At 42.9% G+C, this 19,429-nt stretch overlaps 1 protein-coding gene across 2 annotated transcripts in view; it reads right to left on the bottom strand.

Annotated features, from left to right (window-relative positions):
• The window catches only part of LOC109852237 (LON peptidase N-terminal domain and RING finger protein 1), a 31,641-nt gene extending 13,123 nt beyond the window's left edge, over positions 1–18,518 (bottom strand). For both annotated transcript variants that reach the window (XM_020423209.1, XM_020423210.1), the window contains exon 1: positions 17,547–18,518. In XM_020423209.1, the coding sequence (XP_020278798.1) occupies positions 17,547–18,108 (562 nt within the window). In that variant the 5' untranslated portion in view covers positions 18,109–18,518. The remainder of the gene's footprint in view (positions 1–17,546) is intronic.
• Positions 18,519–19,429: the final 911 nt, after the last annotated feature.

Raw genomic sequence — 19,429 nt, 5'->3', positions numbered from 1 at the left:
GGAAAATAGATAACTCAAGTGAGATACGTGTAGGAAATTACGATCGCGCTATGACCGCGCGCAATTCCTCGAACGAGAGCACGGAAATCATTGTTTATCGCTGGCTGACACGTCTCGCCGGCGTGCCGAGAGCTCACATTGTAAACGGTAATATTATGTAACGCGGGACATATATATATATATATAAAATAGATGTCTCGGGCGACGTATGTAACAGACGATAGGTACGAATCTAAAGAGGCTCGCCTCGACGACGCCCACTGTTTTTTCCTCGATAAATTTAATATCCGGTTTTGTTGCAAACAAAATCAATTCTCTCTCTCTCTCTCTCTCTCTTTCTCTCTCTCGTCAGCTTCGTCATTAAGCCGAGATACACCTCGTCGCTGTGACACATCTGCTTTAAACGAAGAACATAAATTTACAACGTGTATTTTTCGCGACGTGTGGTGTGTTACGTAATGAATTATTAATTATTCGCGTGTGCAACACCTCGTATCTCAATAATTATTTTAGTAATTCTCTGTATAAATATATCACGGCGAGGCAGATATCTCTGCGTCCCAGTTTCGGTGCAATTAGCTTGTTCGGAAATTATCCTTGGAAAGTGCCCGGACTTTCTCTCGGTCGCAGAAAGCGGTCTCTCGCGTTCCACGACGCGCGGATAGTAACCTTCATCCGCGGCTTCGCGCATAGTCAAGGCTTGCTTTTTCATGGTCAAGTACCGCAGCCACCGATACTTCCTCTCGATCGAGTTTCCCGAGACTATCTCCCGAGACCTACTCTCTCTTTTTCTTGACATTAACATACTTCTTCATTTTCTCCTGTCTTTGATTGATTCGAGGCGCTCGCAACGGATCGAGCGACTCGGTTCAGAAGGAAGTTACTAAGTGTGAGTAGCTGAAAACAATCTTTAATCTTCGATTCGTTGAAACAATTTTTCTCGAAAAAAAATATGAATGCACTTGAAACACATCAGAAACGCCGTGAAGTTTGAAATATGCAGCGCGTTGCATTGCGTATGCACGTAGATAAGATTTCGACGCGTAATCGACATTCAAGATTAGATAATTTTTATTATTATTTCGTGTCAGTTTTTACCAGTTTTATCAAATATTTTTATACCACGTGCTCCGCAGTTATTGATCTCCGGTTTCCAACACCGGCGTGAGGTATATTCGATTAATTAATCTCGTGATTATTTATACAAAAAAATTGTTACACATATCTGTGATTGGAGAAATAAAAAACAAAAAAAAAATTGTGGAATAAATTACTTAACCTTTTTTTCTTCTTTCGCACATGCAATCGCGGACTCTTGCGTAATATCTCACTACGTACAGCCAATAAAATTTCAAGGTCTCGATGCATCATCGACGATATACCAATAAACGCAACGTTCCCTAATTACCGAATCCCGAGAAATCTCTCAATTCGGTTCGTTCTCAAATCATTCGGCGCGCGTCCAAAAATATTTGTCGTTACACACACACGCATATACCTGTGCGCGTCGACGCGCGGTATCAATATAACGCAAAGCTCGACACACGCGGAGAATCGATCAATCAATTTCGTGTCGAGACGAGCAGAAGAGCCGGGAGCGCTGCCTATACGATTATGCGTAGCGCTAGTCCTTACATAACGGGTTTTTATTATGTAATTGACAGAAACGCGCCGACCCTGCGCGCGCGCACGTCCCGGGCGAAAGTTTCGTATCTCGAGAAAAATCGAAGGGGAAACCAGCGAATTTTCGGCGGATCCGAAGCACATCCGCGAGATCGCGATTTCGTCGATCGAACGAGTTTCACGGCGAGAGAACAGAACAAAAGATCCGGTTGTGTTTGTTTTGTTTGTTATTCGGAAATTTTGTGATGTCCCACAATTTTTGCGTATATCTTATCTGTACGCGACAGGTGTCAAATCAAGACGAACGCGATCGAAAATGTAAATATAAATCTTACCGTGATATTACGCGGTGCGAATTTGAAATGTAGATTCGATGCGCGGCTTCAATCGCGCGTAAATGAGGAGAATTAGAATCGCTTTTGTAACGCGAAATAATTAGCACTCGTCTGGCGTAATAATACACATTTTCTCAATTTAATGATATAATACTGGTGTACACATTACATAATCACACTGTGTGTGTGTGTGTGTGTGTTATGTAATCTCTCTTCATGTGCTATTCTTTCCAAATTAAGAAATTCACAATCGATGTTTTGAACAATCGACAACTCACAGTTTCCAGAGAAACTCGCAATGTTTATCATATCGACCGCTATTTGTTCAGGCTCTTAATTAAACAAAAAAGCGATTTTTTAACGTAATCCGTAACATCCGCCTGTCTGTTTCTTTTCACATCTCATTTTCCTCCGGTCATGACGCTTAAATTTTATATCGTTACGTAACGCGCAAAGTATCGTCACACATGTAAAACTCGTCTTCGTTTTCTAATTTTAGTTCACGATCGTTTTTGGTTACATAGGATCGTTCCCGCGACATAATTCGAAATCTGTGCGTGGCAAAATAGACGGGTACAATATCTCCGCCTACCTAACGCGATGCGCTCCTCGTTAGATAATGTAATGACTGCGGTCGGGGCGCTCCGCGCGCGCACGGTGTCAACGTAACCATTTATATAAATCTATCGTTATGCGCGCGCACACACACACAATCGGCCGATCTTCACGAGCAGATGGATTTAACCGAGCCACGCGTTACGCGATACGCGTTGGTTGTAAACGAATATTATTATTACATTATCAAGAGAATATAGTAATTTTAGTTTCTAAAAAAAAATTTTAGTTTCTTTATGGTTAGAAATAAAAATTTGTTTTTATTTTACAAATTTATTTTTTATGCACTGTCGGTGGCGCGATCTCTATTTCTTTATCTTTCTCTCTCTCTTTCTTTCTCTCTCCCTCTCTCTTTCTTTCTCTCTCTCTCTCTCTCTCTCTCTCTCTCTCTCTCTCTCTCTCTCTCTCTCTCTCTTGCGATATAGAAACTCTCCAGATTTTTCTGCCGACGGANTCTCTCTCTCTCTCTCTCTCTCTCTCTCTCTCTCTCTCTCTCTCTCTCTCTCTCTCTTGCGATATAGAAACTCTCCAGATTTTTCTGCCGACGGATATTTACGCGTGTTCAGTTTAAAACCGTGGAGAACCGACGAGACAGTTTGAGAGCGGCGTGGGCGACACATTGTATTTCATATCGGTTATTGTGTAGTTGTCATATGTACGTGTGTTACGGCAGATTGACTTTATCGTACGTGTAGAATCGCCGCCTTCGCGGTGCGTTGTAACTCGCACACGACACGACGTGCGCTATGCACAGTGACGAGAGCGGCACGTCCGAGAGAAATAATATATGGATAATTGAAATTTATATTTATCAACGCTGAACACGTTATTCAAATGACAAAGCGACACATAATTCCCAATACGCACACAAGTAAACAATTTTACCTTCACGTACGCGCGAGACTTAAAAAAACGAAAATCCCGCTTTTTATATTTTTAAAACGCGCACACGTGTTAGATCCGCTTCCGATTCGGATTCTGCATGGGAATCCCAAAACGGAGCGCGACACGGGGAGAGACGAGACAAAAATGTTCGCGCGAGTTACGGGAGGGCTTTTTTTCTCCCCTTTTCCGATGCACAACGTCGACGAAAGGAGGAAACGCGCGATGTATCCGTCGCGCGATCGGAGGGCACGCTCCACCGAAAATAAATCGGGGTCCCCGATGGCGCGAAAGCGACGCGGCGCGTCGCGACACAAACGCGGCGGGAGGCATATGGCCGCTCGCCAGGAGAGCGCGCAAAGTTTACATAACAGAGAAGTTTGACAGTACGCCGGACACGTGACCGCGGACTCTCTATCTTATCTCGGCGAATACGCGGGAAGGAGGGGGAGAGACTTGCGCCCAGAGCCGGCCGGCAAAGTCCCACATGTGTGCACACGTCGCTCTTATTATTCCCTTTTACGTAACCGTCGTCGGTTGCGCGCGTATCGACCGGCCATCCCAGGGCTCTGGGGCGTTTCCCGCCAACCAGCTCCGCGGTTTCCGTCACCGGAGCATCCAGGAGCTTCCGGACGTTCTCTCCGACGGCGGAGATAAGATAATTAACCCCACCGGATGCGTCTGCGAGTGAGTTCGCGCCTGTTTTCTCGTATCAACGTCCGTAAATCGAACAAAAAAAAAAAAAAAAAAAAAAAAAAAAAACAGTATGCGCGCGTCAAGTTTTTAGTGTGTAAAAACAGTTATTTTCCGATTTTGTTTTTTTTTTTAAACAAGTTTATAACACATAATGTCGAGCCCGCGTAACGTGACGCAATAGTTGACAATTTGTTCTCCCGCTTTGCGCAGGAAGTGATTAAAAGTTCGGGGGCGATAAACCGTGGGGATCCTCGTTGGCGGAAAAGGTATCGAGGAAGAGGAGGAGAGGAGGAGGAGGAAGAGAAGGAGGAGAAGGTCGTTACGTAAACGCGGCGCGTTGATAAGAGTCGCGGTCGTAATTTGGCACGTGTGGATAGAGCTGTTACGACGATGTGAAGCACGCCGTTTTGCGTAGCGCATAAGTTATACAACAAGCTTACGTGGTGGGAATCACGTGTACGAGAGCAAATGTCGTTCGCGAAAGAGGCACTCGCGCTGAATACGATTAGGTAGAAGATTCTAACGGGTAGTATTGTTATCATTGGCGGTTCGCAATACCGATTGTATAATGAAACTCTTCGCTGTCAACTGTAACGAGTATCTTCAAATGCCAGCTTGGAATTTCGCCTGTTCGAAAACAAACGAATCGAGTAACAATTGCGCGTGCGAGAAAATAAGTATCGTTAAATAAATAGAAATGTGATTTCAATTGTATAAAAATAAAAATATTTTTGCAGCTCAGGAACAAATCTCACGTTTAACCAAATTAAAAAAAAAAAAAAAAAAAACAATTTTCAAAATTCAATATCATAATCACATCTTTAAGTATATTTTCACGCATTTTTTCGAAACAATCGTCTGAATTAATGCTAAAATTGTTCTTGTTACGACGCATTAAACTGTTATTGCTCGTCGAATTCCTTCGTAAATTTTACATAATCGTCTCTCGTTGTTCACATTCTACCTTATTATGCAATGTTAAAAGTGCGAAAGAGAGAAGATGGAGTAATCTGCATAAAGTAGGTGTGTTTTAGACGTTTCTTTTTCTGGCTTTAAAGGCGAGCAAAAGATTTTAACGGTGCAAGAGTGATCGAAACAGATCAAAGATGGACTAATGGACCAATGTTCGCTCTACGTTCTGAGAGTTAATAAATGAGACGCGCTAAAGAAGATAAAAAAAAAAAAAAAAAGAAGTTAATTTGAATAATTAAATATTAATCGCACGCTCGCGCGGCGCGAACCATCGAAAATGTTCACGGCCGCGATCAGTAATGATATATGTTCAAATAAAACTTGGATTTAGCAGATTTTGAAATCGGTCTTTAAGAATCGACCGCTCGTCAGAAGCGGTCGAGCTAACGAATTTGAAACACACGTGAATCACCGCTGACACTCACGATTTTCGACATCACACCGTATCGATACTCCCTTTATTGAGACCACGTAGATAATCTCATCTAGATATACATTATATCTCAGCTATTCGAAATTTCTCACAATAGTCGATTCCGGTTTCTCGACGATCTATTACAACATGGAGAATGTTAAATACCTGCATGTATACAGAAAAGGACACGAATCGGGACGGAGTAAAAAGGCGAGTTGCGTGTGTGTATGTGTGTGTGTGTGTGTGTGCGCGCGCGCTGTGACCCAGTTTCCATTTGCGTTTCCCGAACCTCTCTTTATCGTCGAGAATATCGGAAAACGCCGAGAGCGTACTCGACCTTTTCTTTATCATCGCGAGCAACAACATACATAACTTCCAAGTTCGATAAGGCGAAGAAATAAATTCCCCAAGTAAATCACGGATCTCTCGCGCAGAAATTGTAAATCACTTTTCGGATAAAAATTTCGCTTGCTAAGCCATTATTTAATTGCGAACGCAATTCACCGCGTTTATCTCGACAGGCGAGATGGAGCGATATATTTTTTTGGCGTATCGCTCTGTCTCTTTCTCTCTCCCTCTCTCAATTTGAAGGAAAAGCTTCCCATCCGGATTATAAACGGTGAATCACGCGAATTGACCGCGCTTGCAACTCGAGTTGCGAGTGAGTAAGAGCGAATCTATCTCGCGCGTGTCTTACGTAATTCGTCCCGGTTGGTCGCGAAAGTCGCGATGTGGGCGCCGCGACTTGGGATCCGAATCGACTTTGTAAGCGCGCGGTCTGCGCGCTTGACGTGGATTTCCTATTTAGCATCGAATCACCCGAATTTCCGTCGTTCCGCCAGGTCGTCATCCGGATTGTCCCGCGGTGACTCACAGTCGAGAGAGTCGACAGTCAAAAACAAATACCGCCGTTGCGAAAGTCGTATTTAAGCTCGTTCGCGCATTCTATTTCTTCTATTGTTCTTGGATCACGTCGTACATTCACGACAATTGCACGCTCGGGTTTTGTATTTTCGGTCGACTTGCTTTCGACCGATTCGATAATTTGCCGCATCCGCTCGTTCGAGAATTGTCGTCTTCCATTAGAAGATGCGACGTTTTGACAAAAGCTAGTACTGCTTGCTAAATCTAAGACTATACTCGCAGAAGTTTTCAGTCAACGTACCGTGTAAAGTTTTATCACTCGGTATATTCACGCCTCTCTCGGCGAAGCGAACTGTAATCGGGCTCAATTAGAAAATACGTAAGAGTTCAAGCAACTAAATCAATTTAAGCACCCCGCATTGATAGAAGCAACCTCGTGAGACCCTCTGCGTGGCCGTCGATAATCGCTTCATTCACGGAACTTCATAACTCCTCGTTGTCACATAGCGGAGACCGGAATTGTGATATTGTACATACGTATTTATTCGCACGTACAAATTAAAAATCGTATGAATCTAATCTATTATAAAATAAAATTTGTGTTTAAAAAAAGTATATATTATGTCACAAAAAATGATTAAGATGGAATTCACATTTATCTTGATATCGTATTTTTATCTGCCAGATTCTTAAAATAAGATAGCGGGACGGTAAGCGCGCGCATTTCGAGCTACCGTGGCCTGGAAGCCGCTGGAATGTTCTCATCTTAAAATAAAGTTACGATAGTCTTAAAAAAACGAACTATTGTAACATCTGTACGACAGATGTCCTACTTGAAAATCTATTTATCGTTTTGTCGTATTATCATGTTCGCACCGCTGCGAAACATCTTCCGACGCGCGATAATTCCGTCGGGAAAACCGTCGGGAAATCCTGTCAAAATGTTGCTGTACCGGAGTGACGGCGGGATTCAAAAAATCATGATGTGAGAAAAACCGATGATGCGCAGTGATGCGTTTCGCATCTCGCGCGTGATACATGTACACATTGTTCTCGGCGCTTTCGCATCTCCGCGCGCAACGCCACCCTCGAACGCGAGGAAAGCGGCGCGCAGACTGCCGTCTCTGCTTCGCCTTGACACAAATCGGCTGCGCCTGCGACGGATTAATTTCGCTCTGCGGTAATTGCACAACCGAAACGCGCTCGCGGATTTGCCGCGCGAGAGCTCGCTCAGGCGTGACCGACCGACGCCGATATTATGCATCGATCGCGTAACTCGCGCGCGGGCAAAACAGTCGTGGGAGAACGCAAAGCGACCCTATGCGTGGGGTCTCGGAAAAAGATCGATAATTACATGTGAATTAAAAAAATATATCCGGGGGCAAATGTCGTGGGAGAGAGAAAGAGAGAGAGAGAGAGATTACGTTGTAGACGCGCTCGAGCAGAAATTGCAATAAAAAATACATAAACAGCGTCAGGGATTCGGGGACAAAAAAAAAAAAGAGCAAGATTTATGTACATGTATATGTACGTATTTAATCAAGACGCGAATATAAGCAAAATAAAGAGATCAAGGTTGAATAAACTAAAAAGAGAAACGTTGAATTAAAGATCTAAACACACAGCAAGAAGTTGGCATGCACGGCTTGCCTTAATAAATGTAAGGACATAAACTTATTTCAGAATTTACAAGGAAAACCTACTAACCTACATTTCATCGTTCCACAACACGGAGAGGAATAGAACGTGTAAGAAAATATATTCTACATGTGATCAAACCTCTTATCTTTCCCTTCTCCCCCTCTCTCTTATCCTTCGTACAAGTTTAATATCGAACAAACACGTGTCCTTTTTTTCTGAAGTTTTTCTGATAAGTTGCCGAGAAAGAGAAAGAGACAATGCACAAATGAACGTCATTTATCAACGGAAAGATACGTTTGGTGACTGATGACTCAACGGGATATATAAAACGAGTCAAGTTCCGATTGATGGATAGACGCGATCGTAAGAATCGAGGACGCGACCCACTTTTTAATCGGCGAAATCTTCACGAACGCCACCAATGTTATTTCCGTAATTTTTATGTAAACTGGAACTTTTATGTAGACGTGAACACTTCTTAAAAGTTTAAAATTAACCATTTGCGAATAACACTTCAAATGTTAATATTGTGTATCCGCAAGGTCAAAAGAGAAAGAGAGAGAGAGAGAGAGAGAGAGAGGGGGGGAGATTTGTATCGCGTTAATTTTCATCAATTATTTTTAATTTCCTTCTTCGCATTTTGTAATGGAATTAAACTGCGTTGAGAATTTCAGCGACCGCCCGAACCACTTGCTCTAGCGAGAACAAAAGAGTCGGTTAACGATATTAATTACAAATGAATCTGATAAAGAACTCCGAGAGGAAACGGAGACACGATAATAAAAAAGAGCTGTTTCAGCTTGAAAATAAATCGCGCAAAATCGCAGACTTCATACTTTTATAGATTCATATCTCGCGTGAGTTACGACTGAAACTTTACTATCCGATAAATTGTCTCAAACGCGTGTTTCTACGTTAACTCGTACATTTTATTCTCTTATCTACAATAAAATGTACGTGTTCAGAATCGGACGTCTCTCTCTCTCTCTCTCGGCTTGTCTCGATGTTTGTTACCGCCGCTTTTACGCGACGCTGATTGATTTTTGATTATTTGTGTCGCAACTTTGATCGAAATCGAATACAAATCGAATTCGGAATTACGTTTGTTATGATTCGCGGGTAAGATTAAATTTTCTTCAAGAACATGAAAACACATGTGTCATCGATGACGCGACGCGCACCTGTTGTGTTCCAGAAAGTCGTGAAACGCAAAGAGACTCGTCCGCGAAACAAACGAAAAAAAATCTCAGACTTAATGCAAAACGATCTTGATGTCAAAAAAAAAAAATAAAAGCACTTGAGCACTTAGAAAGACATTCACACTCTAACGCACCGCTATAATTGTGATTCACCGTACAAAGAAACAATCGCGAAACAAAGAAAAGAGAAACACCGAGAGAGTGTTCGCTCGGAAATAAGTTTCCTTCCCCCCCCCCACACCGAAGATCGGCCCTGACCCGAAAATCAGTTTCGTTGCTCCTTTTTGGCGAATCATCGTCGGAGCAAGCCGTGGCGTCCTTGATACGGATAGGACCCGTATGCGCGCGCGTCCTCGCGCGAATTCTCCTGCGGGACTCGGGCGCGTCTCAAATTGACGATGACATCTCGGATTTGGCAGAGATCCATACACGTGCTGGGGTCGAGTACTCGTCGAGGGACTATTCGCGAGAGAGTTTCTTCTCGGGACGCGCGCGCGTGTGTTTCGCGACCCAATATGTTTTCTCGATAAGACGCTTTTCTCATTTTTCCCACCGCGTTTCTCTCCAAGTTAAAGTTTCTTGGGTCAAACCATCAGTTCTCCATCTAATTATAGTTCTATTTGAAGTTCGCGGCTCCCGAGTATAAAGTTTGGACAATTTAGATGATGGAGTTACACTCTTTCACGGAGATTGTCCTCGATAATAATATCGCAATGTCTTGCGGAGTTGGAAATAAAAACAAATACGCAATCGTATAGAAGATAAGCGATAAGAACTTCTTCGATACTTCGAAGCTAAGAAAAACTCAACTTTTAAAGAAATTGACGTATCATTGAGCTCGGCAATTATTAATGAATTTTACCTTCGCGAGGTCGCGATCAGAATCATATATTGACGAAACTTTTTGCCACTATTTGTCATTTTCAAGCTCGCGTGTGGTATTTTTCACACAGTGAAAAATATTCGACACACATACGACAGAAGTGCGCTGGCACTTTTATAAAAAAAAAAAAAAAAAAAAAAAAAAGTCTTTCACTTGTGCGACTAGTTCGCCGAGAAATTTAACACTGCTGAATCGATCGAGTTACGAGTTAGATTTTCAATACCGAGTAGTTTAAATCGAGCCACGCGACGAAAAGAACGAAGCGACTTCTTTCGGCAACGGAAAGAAGTTCTCTCGCTAAAAATGTCTACTTCTCGGGAACGGATCCCCGGAATAGCGGACAGGAAATGTATAATCTCTCTCTGATAACTATAAACTTACTTGCTTATATGCAAACATTGGCAGCAATGTCGAGGACATCTGAACTATTAGCGGAACTGCGGTAGCGAAACTTCGAACTTCCTCTATTGTCAATGTTCCGTTTTGTCACTTCTCTCTCTTTCGCTCAAAACTAATTATTCGAATCATTCGGCGAAGACGCGAATTTTCACATCGGTTTATAAAAGTCGATTTCTCGATCGGTAAAAAAAAAAAAAAGAGTTTTGTTCCAATACGGCCGGCTCGGAAAAATTTGCCGAGTCTTCTTTGTTTTGCCGACGAAACACGAAATTCAACAGGGTCAGCAAATTTTGCCTGTCCCGTGTAGTAACTCTAATAAATCTTCTCGCTAATCCGGGAAAACTTTTCTTTCAAGAAAAAGCAAGTGTTTTCCTGGGCGACATGACGCGATCGCGGCAATGAGGAATTCATATATCGCGACGACGATCTGCAACGCGGAATTGCGAAGATGTGCCACACACGTAACGGCAGCCGCTGACCGGAAGGTTAACGTTCCTATTTCCATATCACCCACGCGAATGCGAGGCAATTTTCACACCTTCTTCAGGTTAATGCGGTAAACGCGCCGCGGATTATGCGCACGACAAATAGCTGTGCGATATGTTTCGTTTAATTCGCATTTTGTGCTATATTACGTACACGTGTGTGGGTGTATACGTGTTGTTGCGCGCATGAACTTGGCGCAAGAGACACCCGAGTGTGTTTTCAATCTGGCGTCTCTTGATAATTTGACAAAACAAAAAATGACTGCGTTTTGATATCTAATGTAGTTGCTAAGCAATAACTGAAATCGAGGCTAGCACTGAATCGAGGTTGGCACTGGTACGTTAACGTTTTTTTTTTTTATATATATTTTTCTCTTTTTTGTAATTAATTCTGGAAATTAAAATTTTTTTTGCGTTTTTCAATATAATATAACGCAATGACGCGATGGAAATTCGTCTGAAAAGATTGAAGAGATTCTAACAGCACGTTTTAGCGAAGCATTAGACTATTGTTATGTTATTTATAGAGTAAAGTTCGAAACTGTGCGCTGAGCAACTATGTCGTGCCCAACCGTCGTCGCAGCATTGGTTACGGTAGAAAATGAACGGCTATTTGTGACTTGCTAGCTGGTAGAAATTAAATTGCAGTGAATTGGATCATCAAACGAATGTTCTACAATGATTCTAATTTGCACCGCTTCAAAACAGCTATTAGCGCTTCGGCAAAAACAAGTGAAGTTTTGTCTCTAATTGCACGATAAAAATCTTCGTAATATGCAACAGTAAAAAAAAAAAAAAATTATTCAAATTATTTTGTGATATTTTCAGACAATTTCAACATTTCTCTCTTCTTTTCATTCTAACTTTTATTAGCAACTTGCGAGTAAAAACCGCAGATGTGTGTGTACCGATTCGATCCAAAATAGCGTTCCACGAAAAAAAACACTCTGCTTTATCGCCACCTACACCGCTTAATATCACGTTTCATCTTGCATAAGCGCTTTATATTGAAGCTCCTGATATCGCGTATCATATCAGTAAACGTTGCGACAAATAGTTCGAACAATGAACACGCTCGAGTCAGACAAGTTTAACATTTTTGAAATAATATACGTATAAAAAAAGATAAAATATATTTTGCAAAAAAAAAAAAACAAAAACAGACGCTAATACAGAGAGAAGAGTGAGAAATTCAATTTCTTTTTACACAGTCTTTTTGCCTCGTGTGACAGCGTCATCGAACGTGACGTTAAAAGCCATTGTCCATCGGTTTCACGGGAGCAATTTCGCGGAGAGCTTATCGTTGACGATAAGCGAGCGAGAAAAGAGACGAGACGGGGGACTAAACGAGAAAAGCAAACGTCGGCGATCATTATATAAGCCACTCCCAATATGTGTGTGGGGCTCGCATGCACAAGTTGAGTCAAAACCCCAGCGCTCCTTTTCGCAGTTCGTCGCTTTTATTTCGTCGAGCGCGTTGCACCGGCGACGCGCGCGCTAAATTTGTACTATATAAGCGCAGCGACGCGTCGCATTTAATTATAGCCGTCTTTAGAGAAGCGAAACTCCGCGGATTCGTGAATACACACGCGGAGGAGAGAAACGTGGGCCGGCTTATGCGAGATGCAACTCCGTGAGTGGCACATTCTCTCCCTCTAAACAGCAATCCGTCCCGACTATTAGCGGACAAGTTATTTCAATGGGGACGGGAAAACGAGCGCGATTTCGAGACAACGTGCGAACACGTCGTCGCGCGTGAAAATTATTAATGATTTTAAGAATTAATTGTACGCGACAAAATTGCAGATAACAAATACGCGTTTAATTGCTTTAACTCACTTGTAATTGTTTCAACTCACTTTTCATTAATTTTGTCATTATTTCTAGCAATTTGCAATGTATTTTAAATATCTGTTAAATTTTCCGAAAATCCGAGTAAAAGAACAAACACCATCTTCGTCGTTACAATATTCGATTCTTTTTTACAAGCGTGTACAACAAAGTTTTAATTTGTGTTACATAATTTCCCGGCGAAACGGAGGAACGATTTCGTTCGTCTCCTTTTTTTTCGACGTATGCTGAAAAAGTGTTTCTCTTAAAATAGAACATGCGACGTAATTAAAAGAGCGTTATTAAAATTATCGCAATCGATCCGACGGGCCAGGTGAACTCGATACAGGTGCAAGCGCACGAGAATAACGCAGCAGATGGCTCGCTACGTAGCGCGAAATCTTTGTTCGCATCTCTCAAAATTTCATTTTCACATCAAGACCGCTCATTTGCTGAACGTACATTAGTAAACACAATGCGAATGATAACGTCGCGTTGCGTAATTTCCGTGTTTTCAACTCTCGACGATTATATTTGTATTACGCTCGATACGTTCTCCGAATAGACTCCGATTTGCTTTGCGCGCAGAATTTACGCATCGCTTACACATGTAAATAACTACGTCATTTTTGTTGATCCGTTACAAAGATACTAGATTAATTCGTTACGTACGTACGTTATTGTGTTCGCCGAAAATAATCGCACGCTAGGAGAGACATTGTTTTTTGTGATTTTCTTCTCTTTTGCGCAGTAATTTCATTCAAATATAAAAATACATCGCGCACTAGTCGTTTGTCTTGTGCCGCTGTGTATCTCTTTCTTCTCTTTACGTTAATTAATTTTATTTAATTTATTTCACATCTCTTGTTCACATTCAGCACACGTTCAATTCTCTCTCACGGTCACGAGAACTTCCTCAAAACACGCAAAAATCGCGCGCTCTCTTCCCCCAAGTTTTCATTTGCCAAAGTGGATCTTATTGATCGCGAAAAAAAATGCACGCACGTTTCAACGGGCAACAAGAAATTTAATCGCTTGTCACACGTGTCGCAAACACGCGCGATTATACACTTTGAAAACATTTTCTCCGTGCGAACACACAGTCTTATTCAACGCGATGACGAAGATAACAAGGACGATCTTGGCAAGGTCGATTAGTCACGAAGACTCGCTTGTTATCGCACATACGCGTCATTGTTCTTCGTAATTCCCTCGCTCGCGACTCAACCTCGCGAGAAATCGTCGATAAACTTCTGCAAATCCGTTTCGAAAATCGGCGCGAGTCGACGATCGAAACGATCTCGAGATGATCGATAATCCCGTGCGTCGTTCGTCGTAACCTAACGACGAATATTTAACACCTGTTCGCTGAGAACTGCGATAAATTCTGTTACTTTAAATCATTAATAAATTCTCAAAATGATTTCTCGTTTCCGTGAAACTATGAAGTTTATTTCGCGTTTTGATTTCTCTTTGCATCTTCTGAAACTATTCGACTTAATGGAGAGCCGATGAGGCTATTTTTTATCAAAAATAATCGGAGAACGCAAAAGTCGTCGAATATTAAAAACGAATACTAAACTAGTATTAAGAATATTAAACTAGTATTGCGTACGCGCATATATTATCGCTCGAGGACGAAAGAGAGAGAATTCAAAATTTCGAAACATAATGGGGGAGAAAAAAACAGAATTTACTGAAACAGCACAAACAACATTAGTTGCTACATTGTCGCCAAGAAAAACACTGGACTAAGATTATTGAACTTTTGATTTTCCCAACAAACTGTTTTGTCAATAAACCAAAAAAAAAAAAAAAAAAAAACAATTCAGCAAGGTCTTTCCGCTGGTCGTATAATAGCAAAACTTTGTTTTCTCCGTGACGGTTTTGCAATTCGTATGATGTTCGGGGTGACGCGCGACACGATTGATTCAAAACCGCGGGTAAAACATTTATCGGGGATATATCACGGGTGGATATAGCGTGTGTCTCTTCCGAACGCTCGTCGATTCAGACCGATCTCTCCAAGAGAGACGTTATGCAAGAACCGCCTCGGACTGGCCGTGAACTTAACGGCGTCGTTGTCGTCGTCGTCGTCGTCGTCGTCGTCGTCGTCGTTGTCGTTGTCGTCGTGGTTGAACGCGCGGTCGACGTTTTCCTTTCCACGCACTTTACTACACACACCGCGTTTCGTGCGCTTTGATGTACATAAGCTCGAAAGAAAACGCGCGCGATATTCAGGACATTCACACTCGGTCGCATTTTCTACGTCGGGAAAAATACTCGCAACGTCACGAAAAGTTTAAATGAAAATAATTACTAATTGTAAAAAAATAAAAAAAAAATGAGATAAGGACACACTTTTGAATCGAATTAAAACCGATGTTTAGAATAATTCAAGCAGAGAAATAAGGTAAGAGACTTTCTGAAGAAACTCTCGGGCTTTCCTAACTTTCGCTGAATTATCGTCTGTCTTTTTCTCTTTCTCGCCCTCGCACGCTCTCGTCAGGTATATTAATAGAGCTGAACGATTATCAAGTATATATCTAGAGACGCGCGAGCGTCGTGCGTCGACCTATCTCGGCTACAACTCACTCTCTGCTCGCGCGCGCACCCGAATGAATCGTTCTTAACCTTTAATTCTTCTAATTGCATCTCGCAACACGTGTGTGTATTTGTTTTCGCGTAAATCTTCAGTTTCTGCGAAACTAAACTCTCTTGATAAAAGTTTATCTCGTTTATCGAAATTTATCTGATGTTCTCCTACGCGCGAAACGATTAATGCACATCGCATCTCTGGTTATCGTGACACGCTGACTGTTGCTTCTCGGGAACATTTTGATTCTCTCGTTTCTCAGAGAAATTCATCATTGTTTCATTGAAATATCCGGATATCGGCAATAACCGCGTTCTGAAAATTCGTTCCGCGCGACAATAAACGACGCGGATCGAAAGACTCGCGTGTTTTCGACAAATCCGAGATTTCGCGAGCTTTGTCACGGAATTAATCACTGAGAGACACTCTCTCGAATATAGTAAAAGGTGGAGTCAAAGGTGAAACACAAATCATTAGATTTTTTATTTGTTTAACAAACGAGAGAAACTATGTGCGCGCGTAGAGCGACTAATACGTTGAAATCACATGTTTCAATGTCAAAGAACCTGAGCGGGGAGATAAAAGCAGACAGATGTTTATGAATCGTTTCGCGCCAAGGGGTCAATAATCGCGTTCTATTCAACACACAAAGTGATAAAAAGAACGAAACTTGTAGAGAAGTGAGTAACGCGCGCGGGAAGAGCAAGAAAGCGATTGCTCTCTTGTTATTGGGGAAAAAAAACAGAAAATCAATACGCATCTGCGAGATATTCCGCTTCTCTTTGAGTTTGCTTCTTAATTAGAAAAAAAAAAACTCTGGGAAAAAAGCGCGAAATATTATAATGCGCTTCTTTCATCGCGTTATCGTGTTCTATACGCGCGTCGTAAGAATTACATAAAAGCGCAATAATTACATAAAATCACACACACATCGCGCACATTTTATAACATCATGTAAATAAACAAAATTATCACTAAAATATTAGTAAAGAAAAAAGTAATGAAATTATTTTCTTAACGTTCCAAGAGTCTCACGTAAATTGTTCGAGTCCTACATGATAAATTGTTACGTGCAAAAAGGTTGTTAAAATTATTATTATTGCGTATTTGCTTAAATTGCTCTCTCTCTCTCTCTCTCCCTCTCTCTCTCTCTCTCATATGTTTATGTTTGCATTCGTCTCTCTATTATATAGATCTTCAAACGTGCCGCGCGCTTCAGCAAATGATCTATCCGTTTTAATCCGCGGATTATATAAAGCAAACTCTCTCGGTGCCTTCACCACCGACAAGTATGACTTTATGAACGCTAAACGCTCGTGATTTTGATTAATTCGCGCATAGTATCTCTCACACACGTGATATATAAACTAGCGCACACTTCTGGTTTACCGACTCGGCTAAAACGTTTATTCAGATTAGATGTTTCGTAATAATCATTATGTAACCGCACGTGTGTGTCGTGAACCTTCGCTCTCGCGAATCAAAAACGGCACCGTCTGTTCGATTTATCAGGAATCGAGAACATCTGCTTCCGAACGATTGTCATCGTCCTCTCGCGCGAATGATGACTTGATTTTTGAAAAACGCGAATCGATTCCAATTTGTTGTTTATTTTATTTTACGCAGAGAAAAACGTGACGTGACGCGCAATAAATTGATTTTGACAGCAACGTCGCCTCTGTGACGAGCGATACACAAAATAATTTGAACGAACGGCATAAAAAAAAAAAAAAACTCGATTAGTCGAGTCTGTGCCGCGTGACTCATAATCGTTACGTAATATCCAAATAATACGCCACCCCCGGATATTGCGCCACGAGTTCGTATAAACTCTCTTAACCGCCGCCTCCATTAACGTTCTCATTCAGTTACTTTTACGTCCATCGACTTCAATTATCTCGCTACTACTTACTTAGTCGGCGCTCGTAATGTATTTATCAAACAAAATGTGTCGCGCAATTCCACATATTTGCATCAAAGTTCGAAGTTATTCTCGTCATTTTGCGCAACAAGAAGAGAGCTCGGTAATCACATCGTGTTACCGATAAAAGGAAACGAACGCGAAATAAAACCTCATCATTGGCGGGATAGGCGGCGGATTTTTTACTCACCGAGATGAACCGCCAGGTTGTATCTCTCGAGCGCCTGACCCAGGTGACCCTTTCTCAGGAGGATATCACCCTCGTGTCTGGCCCGACTGGCCTCCAATTCGCGTGGCCACCATCTTTCCACGAGTCTCTGCACGAGCACGTTTGTCTCACCCGCGGAAACGATCTTCGCCCCGCACACCCGACAGCTCTTCGCCGAGTCCGCGCAGTTCCTGCAGTACGTATGACCGCAACCGGCGGTCACCGGCTGGCATAGGGTGCCTTCGCACAGCGGACACGCGAAGGACGTCTCGGTTCTCCGTCGGGAGGTCGTCCCGGTACCGACCACATCCTCGAGAAGCGCGCTCGCCAGATGCTTGAGTCTCTCCATCGGCACGGAGGTCGTGGCCAAACACCTGGAGTAGATCCCGATGGACTCCTTTACGCGGCCGCACTTGGTCAGAGAATCGCCGTAACCGAGCAGCACCTCGCACGTCGGTCCCTGCTGTTTCAGGCATCGCTCGTACAGCTCGACCGCCAGGTGGTAGTTGCGCGAGGTGAACGCCTCCTCGGCGAGCTCGGTCATCGCGCGTTGTGTCCGCGTGTGTGTTCGCGCGCGTACGTATCACTTTATACACACGAGAAAAAAAAAAGTTGAACTCTATGGACTATATAGTTTTCCCCCCTTAGACGCGGAATTTTTCTATGAATCACTCGCGGCAGTATAACGGACGTCCGCACGGTACGAGCCACTCGACCACGCGCATCTTACGAGAATGAGAAAATTTCCCGAAGATCGCTCGTGGGAATTCCGCGACAGAAATTCGCGGAAAGAATCACCGATCACTTAATTCCAACTTTGCGAATCGGACGAGTCACCGGTTGGAAATAGGATTCACCGGAGTAGTCGGAGCGACACGCGTCAAGTTTGACAGTTGATCGTCCACGCGACGACCGCCGTGCTCCACTGGCACGTAACACGCGCGCGACCGCTCTACACGGCACGCTGGCGCACTGAGAACTGACGCCTCCTCGGCTGTCATCGGTCGGCCGAGCCACTGTCAGAGAGTCGGGGGGGCCGATCGGTCGGTTGGCCGTCAGCCGGGGGTGGTGATGACGATATGCTGGCGGCGGCGATTGTGACAGTGGTGGTGGTGGTGATGGTGGTGGTGGTGGTGGTGGTGGCGTCGGCGCAGCGGTGGTGGAAGTGCAGCAGCACGCTCCGAAACACGAAGCCAGCGCCACGCGTGTTCTCTTACGTGGGGTGGGAACCGTGGAGGGAATTACGGAGCACGCTGCGCATAGCTTCGAGTTCAACTCGGAGTTGTGTCTGCCGCGATATGCGTAGGTGTTGTTGCCGCACACGCTCTGTGCTCCCACTCGACCGGGCGTCGTCGCGTCACGTCTCCTTTGTCTGTCGGAGTGCCTCCTGATCTCGGGACCGCTCAGACGATTGAGCAAATTGTTATTGTCGCGCACTGTGGCGCGGTTAGGATTTCTTTCCTCATACGAAAGCTTTGTGAACTTGTTGATGCTCTTCTCTGGTCTTTGTCTTTTTTTTTTTTTTTTTTAATGTTCTTCTATGGTTCTTGTCGCGTCCGCTCGCGGTGTTGTGGATTGATAGGAGACTCTTATTGCTTTATCTATTATCGGCTCTATATATCGTAAAGGAAAATATAGCAAGGGTCTTTATTCAGTCTTAAGTTTCTTCGCTCAAGATTAATCTTCCTTTGTCTTGAGGTTCTATCTGATTGTGTGTTACGATCGGGTAAACAATTATTGCTCAATTATAATTTAGAACACATGATTGTTACGTACATTAAATATTACTTTGGTCGTGTTTGTACAATAAATTCTCACTAAATTGCTTTTTTATCGTTTTTTTTTTTTTTTATCTTGTTAAAGTA

The sequence above is a fragment of the Pseudomyrmex gracilis genome, unplaced genomic scaffold, assembly GCF_002006095.1.
Source record: "Pseudomyrmex gracilis isolate BER0280 unplaced genomic scaffold, ASM200609v1 scaffold_26, whole genome shotgun sequence".
In the NCBI taxonomy this organism is placed as follows: domain Eukaryota; kingdom Metazoa; phylum Arthropoda; class Insecta; order Hymenoptera; family Formicidae; genus Pseudomyrmex; species Pseudomyrmex gracilis.
This window is presented reverse-complemented; position numbering and strand designations above follow the sequence as displayed.